Source organism: Sitophilus oryzae, unplaced genomic scaffold (assembly GCF_002938485.1).
Source record: "Sitophilus oryzae breed Bouriz unplaced genomic scaffold, Soryzae_2.0 scaffold_1181_pilon_pilon, whole genome shotgun sequence".
In the NCBI taxonomy this organism is placed as follows: domain Eukaryota; kingdom Metazoa; phylum Arthropoda; class Insecta; order Coleoptera; family Curculionidae; genus Sitophilus; species Sitophilus oryzae.
This window is the reverse complement of record NW_022145817.1, coordinates 1,783,898-1,794,338: the sequence shown is the minus strand read 5'-3', so window position 1 is coordinate 1,794,338 and position 10,441 is coordinate 1,783,898. Positions and strand designations below refer to the sequence as shown.

Here is a 10,441-nt window from a genome sequence, read left to right as displayed (position 1 = left end):
CCTACACCCTACACGCTTTTCTTCATTTTTTAATTTTTTATTCAAAAATTCGTATTTACAATTTTTGTTTATTTTAATTTACAAAGCTTGGATATGACAGTTTTGCATTTCTGAAGGCAACGACGATTGAACTTGTTTCCATGGCTAACTAAGTGAAATTGTTTTAAAATGGTAAGAATTGGCTGTAACTCAGTAATTTTTCTAAAAAAAACATATTATAGGTTATATCGCTGAAAAGCTTAAAAAATGGCGCTTTTTATGATGTCATGGCCAGCTCTGGTTTCCATTTATTAAACAAACATATGTTTGTGTCATATCTCATAAATGACAGGTTTTAGAGAAAAACGGAAGACGCATTAAGGATGTGATTATCTACAACTTTTATCTGAGAACTTTTTATCTAATATAGATTATAATGGAATTAGGGACAATTTTTAAAATAGCCAAATTTTATTTTTTTCGAAATATCTAGTAACCCATTTTTTCATAACTTTTTCAAAAAAATGAAAAATCGCATATTTATGACCTCACAAAACTGCAATTCTTTCCCCATTTAACCGACTCTCTATCTTCAGTAGTTTCCGAGATACCCATAGAGAACATCGTAGGAAACTCACCCTGTATATAACTCTAAATAAAAGGTCTAACTGGTCCTTACAAAGTGCATAAATTCTGCAAAGCAGTAAGCTGTTAAATCGTTAGATTAAGGTTAAATCTTATGATATATGTATAGTAAAAAAAATATAGGCACAGTCTAACTTATAATCATCTTATAATACAGACATACAAAACGTAAGGTAAAACGTTATATCTAGACAGGGCTTTAAATTCATGTTTTTCAACTGACAGGGTTAATATGCATGCCTGGATTTTTTTATTTACAATGTTTTATTGGGATATTTTTATTATAATACAGACTTATTATGTACAGGGTGGGTCAAATTCGACGGTTTTAAAGGGAAACACCCTTTTCTATAGAAGATAGACGAAAACTAATATTGGTGTCTGGAGCTCAATTTTTATAAATAACATGATGGTGAAAACCGCACATCGATATCTGTTACCGTTTATGAACTACGGGGTGTGTTTCAAAAATGTGCATTTTTTACAAATTGCTGTATCTTTGTGAAAACCATTTCCAAAGCACCTTTTTTATTTAGAATTTAATGGTTCAGGTATATTTTTTTTTAAATTAATAATTTAAAAGTTATCAACAGATAAATTGATATTTTATTTGGGCTACACTGTATATTTTTAATTAAGTGAATAGAGCTTAAAATTACCTTTCCAAAAATATAGCTTACGATATTTTGTTATAATCCCCTTCGAAATACAGAATTTTTATCAGTTCGCCACTTTTAAATAGTAGGCTTTGGACCCCTTATTTATGATCTGCCCCTACTGGAATTCGAAAACATATTTTTTATTTTTCCAGCAAGATGAGGCACCACCGCCTCAGAAGGCTGAAGTTATCAGCAAATTTTTGCAGCCAATTTCGAGAATAATTGAATAGCTAACCAAGATCCCAGCCGTTGGCCGTCGAGGTCGCCGGACTTAGTGCGTGTGGATTTTTATCTTTGCCGAAGAATAAAAGTTCATATTTTTAAATTTCTCGTATAATCTAAACAAGAATTAGAAGTACTTAGCGGTTATGCGAGCGTATCTTTTACCCCCAGTTAATAAATTCCGCGAGAAATGTTCAAAAACGGTCCCGTCTGTCCATAACAGAAGATGGTCGAACATGTTGAACACCTGTATTGTTATTAGATATAGTTTAAATGTGTTGATATGGGTAAATATAGTTTAAATTATTCTAAAATTCTGCATCTCTCATTGCAAATATTATTTTCGTTTTAATTGCTGCTCACAGCTAGATTTTTTTTGCATTACAGCCTATACTTATTCAAAGCGGGCGAATTTTTAAAAACTCTTTATCTCGAAGAGGAATCGAGCAAAATATCAATTATGCTATATTTTTGGAAAGATAATTTTAAAATGTTTTAATTAAATTTTTTTGAATGAATTAAAAATATACAGGGTGCCCCATACAAAATTTTTGTTGTCAATTCTTAAATTATTAATTTAAAAAAAGTATAATTAAACCATTACATTCTACGTAAAAAGGTGCTTTGGAAATATTTTCACAAAAATACAGTACATAACAAATAAGTTACAGCAATTTGTTGAAAATGCACAATTTTGAAAAACACCTCGTAATTTCGAAAGGATAACTGATATCGATGAGAGGTTTTCACCATCATGTTTTTCATAAAAATTGAGCTCCAGACACCCCTATTAGTTTTCGTCTATCTTCGATGGAAAATGGTGTTCCCTTTAAAAGCGTCCAGTTTGGCCCACCCTGTACAATATATAATGAATGTGATTCTTAATTGTTATTTTAATAGTATTGCAATTCGTATTATGTTAATTTATTTTACTGTTTTATTTTTTATATTAATTAATTGTATTTATTTGTATTCAAGGTGTTTATGTTTAATAAAAAAATATAATACAACTGTTTGTTTTTATAATTAATAATTTATTTAATGAAATAAGTACTTAAATAATACAAATATGACATAAAATAGTCTGTAACAAAAAATAAGTTTATTAAACAGTTGGTATGTATTTGATATGTAAATTAAAAATGTGTTTCTATTTCTTACTAACTTTAATAAGTTACTAATAGAACATTTTTCATTTAATAATAAATTATTTTAAAATGGGTATTATAATTTTAGTTTTGGATAAATGTCTGGTATAAAAAATAACATTTATACAGGTACAGAAAAAAAGGTTTCTGCATATTCCAAACATGACAATATACTTTTATATTTTTACTAGAACCATCTCGAGTAAGAATTTTTGAAAAAATAATATTTTTGGTGTATTTTTATTCATATTTAAAGGAATATGTAGAAATAGAATTTGTTTCATCTTCTCACTATTTGATTAATTGAATCTGCATAATGGGCTCTTTCACTATATTTTGGAATTAGCATAATTGAATAAAGCAATTAATTCTAGAATTTTCTGCTATCTCACTTTCGAAAAATTTGAATTCGTTCTTAAGAAAATAAATAAAAACAAAAAAGCCCAGAATAAAAATCCGCACATGTTGAAAAGCGGCAACACGGCCACGGCCGGGCCAATATGCTGACCCACCACCACCTCCGCACACAAGGCCATTCAACCTTTTCCAATATGGCGGAGATAGAAGTGCTTTATTTGGCGCGTATTTTAAAACCTGTTTTATTTCCAAATAGACATTTTTCACACAAATGTCGGGTTAGATTACGTAATATTTCACTAATTTTTTAATATACAGGGAGTCTAAAGCTCTCCACATAAGTATGGCATTTTTTGTATTATTACTTTTATGAAAACATCAGTTACTTTTTATAAAAAGGTCTGTTTTCTCAGAAAATAGGTAGGTAGTGTACTAGTGTGTAAATATTCAAACTTGAGGTAGCATATATAGGGTGTTCAAAATCATCGTGTTGCAGAAGCACAACAAACTAGAGATAATTAATTATTTCTGGTATGCAATTGGAACGAGAAACCACTATCGGCTTTTCAGGTTAAAGGTAAACAATTTAATAATGCGCTGCCTTCGCCGCCATATTTGCCTTGCCCTTATCATGTTGATTAGCCTTGAGTTGAGGTGGTGCTGGTCAAATCAAATCGCAATGTTGCCAGTTGTTGGCTGGCGCACGAGCACGGTTCTGCAATGCGATTGGGCGTATTTTTCATACGTCATCAATTGGCGCTTTAAATTTATTTCAAATTAAAGCAATTTTGAGGATCTATAAAAAAATTATTCAATGTCATGGAACTATGTTTTTTGGATAAATATACTGAAAATAGTCTTCTATTTCAGATTTTGTCCTTGAATTTGGTATTTTATTTTTTGTGAAAGAGCCTATTGCAGTGAGTTTTAGCACTTGTATTAACTTAGAAAATCAATAAATTACTAATTTATTTAACTATATAACATTTTGAAAACATAGTTTTTATTAACTTTTCCAACAAACATTGAATAAAAAGATCAAGAATGGAGTTAAAGAATATTTATATAAATGAGACATTAAAAACTAAAAAGACCTGTGTAGCTACTATTTTGAAACACTTTGACCTTTTCTTGACAAATTTTAATTCTTGTTATGTGCGGTTTTCGGTGTTTATTTTGGTTTAAGTTCTTTTTTATTTTGATTTTATGCAAAGTGAATAAATCTGGAAAGAGATTGAATTAGACAAATTATCGTGAATCTTAGAGATGTTTTAAAAGCAGTTACTTATTGTTACTTGTGCAGCGTGCAATTGTTTTTGACACTAAAAACATACTAACTTTTGATTATAGTCTGCCCAATGAATCAGAGAAAATTTTGACAGACGACTTCAAAAAATGACAGAAAATACAATTTACCTGTGAATTAACATGACAGACGCAACTGCCACTATCGTCCGAATGTATACTAAGGGCTAGCAAATATTAGTCTAGGGTCGAGATTTCCGTATGTAGGAAGAGTACAGGGTGGTCGAAATTGGTCTGTTTTGACAGAGAAAACCTATTTCCTGACTAGAGAGAGCAAAACTGACAAAGATGTCATGGGCTCGATTTCTGAGACACGTTTAATGGCGTTAACCGCCTGTTGATATTTTCACTGCCAACTGAGATACGGGGTCTTTTTGATTTTTTTACCATTTTGAAAATTGCCCATAACTTTTTATTTCGCGGTATATTAAAATTCTGTAAGAACGTTCTTAATGCACTTTTTTAAGCACAATGCAGTGGCGTAGTCAGTTTTTTTCTATGCTTGCTCTTTTTGTCAGAAATAATAAAAAATATAATTTTTTAAATCGAAATCATAGTTGGCTATGAACTTAAAAAAATGCTGGCGTTTTACCCTTTCGAACGATATAATGTTATAATTCGTTATAATTCCCATTCAGATGCTCAGAAACATATCTAATGATTTTATCTAGTTATCTTTTCGAAAAAAAGGTCTTTTAAAAATAAGCGGTTTGCGATCGAGATTTCACTTTACTTGATAGGTAAAAACGTAACGGCAACGGCGCAACAGGGACACCGTCGTATTTCTCTCACTCCGACCTAATAAGATCCCTATGCGATTTACTTCCACACATGTAAATACCGAACCAAAAGTAACAGTTGCCAGCACGGTATGTAAAATTACTTATTAAAGTAAAGTAAAAGTAAAGTAAATATTTGAAGTTAACGCCTCCTTTTTGCTGCCAGGGCTAATCTGCACGGGGTCTACTTTGTTTACGCGGAATCCGAACCGCGGTCCTCGGCCATATCATGGTCGAGTCTAAATCGACTCTTACTTACGAGATATCCCATCTCATTCTGCCTCGAACCGGCGTGAATGAGCAGTGTGTGTCAATAGATTTTACACTTTTGCCTTTATTGGACAACAGCACGATACAGAGTTTCGAACCGGTCACCCGTCCATCCACTAGTATCGCCTTACGTCGCTTAACTTCGGTGTTCTAATGGGAACCGGTGTTTCGACGTAGCTGGGCCGTTGCCCACTTATTAAAGTGTTGTTCCATTATTTATATTTTTTTAATTTTAATATTTTTTATTTTTTTCTTCACTTTACGTAAAAGCAATTGCAAAACGAACACAAAAAATAAACATGCAAAATCACAACGAAGTGAGAAAAAAATTGTCAAGGAAAAAGTTCAAAAAAGTTCAAAAGTGATTCAAATTCTCTGTAACCGACTTTTTCCATAATCTTTTTATTCAATGGGTTTAAATATACCTATAACCTTTCACTAGGTCCCCAGTACAACTTTCGAGAGTTCTCACACATTATCGGGAACGTAATTGTCCTTATTTGGTATACCGGAACCACTAGCGTCCCCTAACCAGGGGTACTGATTCGGACACTCCGAGCACGTCTCCAAGTATCTGGTGTCGGTGAAGTTCTCCTTTTTGAGACTTAGGGCGCACTTATTAGGCACATTGCAAGGTGAAGGAGGAAGATTGTCTTTCTTGGAACAACTCCAAGGCTCGTAGTTGTTCATTTGGTTCGCTTCTTTGGGATCGGTCATCCATGTGAGGGCTTGGGTGGTGGTCACGAACCAGACATCGTCGCTGCAGGGATTAGAATATATTATGTTACTTTTATTTTTGCACTATGAAATAACTGGCAATACTGTGTTAGAAGATTTTAGGATTAGCGGTTGGTAGTGATGCTAAAACCAATCATTGACTGAAAAATTTTAGCAAATTATGTTATTGATAAAAAATGTCTATACCTTTGTCAGCATTCATGGAACACAGGACACAGAATAAATTTCAATAACGCCAAAATTATAATGAAAGAAGCGATAGCCTCTAAAAGAAAAATAAAAGAGGCTTTTTTAATACAATCTAATAAAATAAATGTATTGCTCATGCATCTGTAGATGTTAGTAATGTATGGCAATCGCTTTTTAATTTTAAAGAACATAACATAAATAAACATAACATACGTAAAAATTAAAAATAATCATACAGAAAGTTTGGGCTTTTTGGTTTTACCTTATTAAGTAATTGTTATCAGAGAGTAATTGTTAATTTTGAAGTTTAACTTGATATAATGTCATTTCAACAGAACGTCAACGGTTTTTGTAGACGTATCTGTTTTAAAAAACTAAAGTGTTCTCAAATAGTTGAATTTAAATATATTAAATAGTTTTTTTTCTTTATTCTTTGTATTTTTTTGCTTCCGACGACGGCAGGAGATAAACTTTCCGAAACGTTAGCATTATTTTGTTTGTTAGGCAAATTTGTATATCTTTAAACCTAACTTCTGACTGCCGTTTGGGATTAAAGCAGAAGTGTTTACATAAAATATCTATTTTATTTTGTAGATTTTGCAGTGGCGAAAAACCCATATAGGATTTTTTGGAGATATGTCATTGATTCCATGTCATTTGTGAAATACACATACTTTTCAAAATAATAATAAATTTGAATAAATCATATTTGGCTCCGAAAAAAGCCGACCCGATCTGAAATTATCTAAAGCTTTGGGTCGCGACCGTTGCAAGAATAGCGCCAATCAAAACTTCTTTAATTTATCTATGACTAGGGTGTACCCGCGACTTCGTTCGCGTCGAATTAATCATTGTAATGGTGATGATAAAGCAAAGCAAGAATTTCCATTAACATACAAACTGGATAAAATTTTCTCACATTTATGTCATCATGATAAAAAACAATATGGCGATATTATTATACAGGGTGAGTCTTAAATAAGTGCAAATATTTTCAGGGCTGGTAGATCTCGACAAAAGAAACATATTTCTCTTTACCATTTTTTAAATAAGGCCAAAATAACCGAGTTATTTAAGTTTGAAAATTTTAAAAAAATTGATTTTTTTTTTGAAAAATTTTGAAAGCCACCGGATTTTTTCTGTATTTGCATCCATTTTAGTGCCGTAACCATAGAGTAAAGGTGTAACTATGGTAATATCAGAGATTAAGAATTTATACCGCGGGAAAATTTGCGGTGAACAGGCAATTCTAAAAAGTTTTCGAAAAGTATACAGGGAAATTTAAAAGAAAATGCACGATTTTCAACATCTTTTTTTTGCGAAAAAAAACTCATAGACGTGTTCCTGGGGTCAAAATATACAACCCCTGAAAATATTTGCACTTAACTCCCTTCTTATCGAACCTCTACACCCTGTATAACTTGGTAATATTTGAGAGGTAGTTTCAACTCGTTGGAATTTGACTTTCGAAAAATCCGTTTGCCAAAAATAATCTTTTTACATCAAGCAGGTGGTTAATCAATTTACCCCACTTTTTGCAACACCCTGTATGATTTTTTAAAAAATTTCAAAATATGTAAAAAAACAAAATAAACTATGCGTTTCCAAGCGTTTTCCCGAAAGACTAACCGTTTTTTAAATAACAAATATTGTAATATTTGAGGGGCGTTTTCACCCTCTTGGAATTTGAGATTTGAGAAACCCCTCCTTATCGAACCTCTACACCCCACAATCAATCCGTTTGCCAAAAATCAGCTTTAAACGTCAAGCAGAATCGTGATTACTCAATGGTCATATTTTATGAAACACCCTGTATAAATTTTTAAAAATCTTAAAATATGTAAAACAACAAAATAATATATACGTGTTTAAGAGTTTTTCCGAAAAACTCACCGGTTTTTAAATAAAAAATATTCTAATATTTGAGGGGTGGTTTCACCCCCTTAGAATTCGAGTTTCGAAAAATCCCTTCTTATCGAACCTCTACACCCCACAGTCAATCCGTTTGCCAAAAATCAGCTTTAAACGTCAAGCAGTTTAAGCAGAATCGTGATTACTCAATGGTCATATTTTATGAAACACCCTGTATAAATTTTTAAAAATCTTAAAATATGTAAAACAACAAAATAAAATATACGTGTTTAAGAGTTTTTCCGAAAAACTCACCGGTTTTAAATAAAAAAATATTCTAATATTTGAGGGGTGGTTTCACCCCCTTAGAATTCGAGTTTCGAAAAATCCCTTCTTATCGAACCTCTACACCCTAAAGTCAATCCATTTTCCAAAAATCAGCTTTTTACGTCAAGCGCTTTAAGCAGGATCGTGATTAATCTCTGACCAGATTTTTCGAAACACCCTGTATACATTTTTAAAAAATCTTAAAATATGTAAAAAAAGAAAATAAAATATACGTGTTTAAGCGTTTTTTCGGAAACTTGACCGTTTTTTAAATAAAAAATATTGTAATATTCCACCCCCCTTTTTACCCCCTTAGGGGATGAATTTTAAAAAATCCTTTCTTATCTTACATCATAAAAGGAACCCCTGTGCAAAATTTCAGCTTTCTAGGGACAAGGGTTTGGTCTGGGCGTTGATGAGTCAGTATCAGTCAGGACAGTCAGATTTATATATATAGATGTGGTTTGAATAGGGTGGTTAATGTTTTTCCGAATTGCAATGATCGTCTACAAAGGAATTATTAGTTTAACTGAGAATAGTATTCGCGGAGTATGTTTGCTGTTCATCCACATTCACAATAATTTCACAAATAAAATAATTTAGTTATCTGTGTTAATCACAACTTATTCTTATCCCGGTGTTTAAAACAAGGTTAGAAATTGAACGTAATCTGCGAAGTAACTTTTACTTAATACAGAATCCCAATTTGAGCATATTTAATTATAAAATATCACACACGTGAGTTGGACGATTTTGAAATACTGTTAATTAGGAAGTAAGGAGACGTAATAGACACCCTCGTTAAAAAAAAAACAGATCAAATACTTACAGCGTCGTAACCCAGTCGAGAAATTTATGAAGTCCTTTTTCTAACTCTTTGATCGAAAACCAATTTGTATGAAAGGCCATCATGTAAGGTGCCCTGTTCTGATCGTAGTACCTATAAAACGATAATAAAAAAATGTTTAAATAAATAAAAGGACGTAGAATGGTATCGTACCTCAAGAAATCTTCTTGGAGCCATTCAAAGACATCTTCAGGGTCGTGATTATGTAATACACATTGATCTAAGTATGGACAGTGACCTCCTTCAAAACCTTCAACGTAGTGAGCATTTAGTGGCACTTCCCAAATTCCTATATTTTAAAAATTAATTCTTAAGTATTATTCTATGTTTATTTCATACATATGTAAAATGTAATACATTTTAAATATCCCTATAACTTTTTTACTTTTTCAGATAAAAAAAAACGATATTTGTAATGTTAGTATATGACATAAATTAGGATTGATTGACGTATTCAATTCTTCTGGGCCACTTCCTGTTTCACCGGAAATGACTACAACTTTTGATTTTTAAATGGCACCCTCGGTATTTTTTTTAGTTTATTCGATAGAAAATAACATTCTGAATAGAATGACATATCATATGTCAACTTTTGACATTTTCGCTTAAAAAAAAATTGTATTTTAAATTTCAATCTAGAGTGGGCTGTGTTAAAACACTAATTTTTAATCAAGGAGCCTTGGGAAAATAGATTTAATCGTCTAATGTTTTTAATATCTTGTCCTGGCCGGTTAAAAGATGCCCAAATCGTATTTTTAATCAAATCTCAATTTTTTCAAACGGAACGAGGGTGGCTCATTACCATTGGCACCACTATTTGATACCACACACTTGATATTTTGAGTCAAATTGTCGTTATGAATCGCGTGTTGCAATTTCAAATAAACCATATTATGTGGAAATGTCAAATGTCATTTCTATCGAATAAGGTAACAAAATACCGAGGGTGCCATTTAAAAATCAAAAGTTGTAGTCATTTCCAGTGAAACCGAAAGTGACCGAAAACAATTGATTGACATTGAATACGTCAATCAATCCTAATTTATGTTTTTAATCCTATTTATATACTAACATACCAAATCTCGTTTTTTATCAAAAAAAAAATAAAATGTACGTCTGTTACGG

At 31.8% G+C, this 10,441-nt stretch overlaps 1 protein-coding gene across 1 annotated transcript in view; it reads right to left on the bottom strand.

The window, feature by feature from the left end:
* Window positions 1–5,254: 5,254 nt before the first annotated feature.
* The window catches only part of LOC115891464, a 35,237-nt gene continuing 30,050 nt past the window's right edge, over window positions 5,255–10,441 (bottom strand). The window contains exons 8-10 of the mRNA XM_030911917.1: window positions 9,470–9,605; window positions 9,299–9,409; window positions 5,255–6,124 (exon numbers count right to left, since the gene is read on the bottom strand). Coding sequence (XP_030767777.1) covers window positions 5,833–6,124; window positions 9,299–9,409; window positions 9,470–9,605 — 539 coding nt within the window. The 3' untranslated portion in view covers window positions 5,255–5,832. The remainder of the gene's footprint in view (window positions 6,125–9,298; window positions 9,410–9,469; window positions 9,606–10,441) is intronic.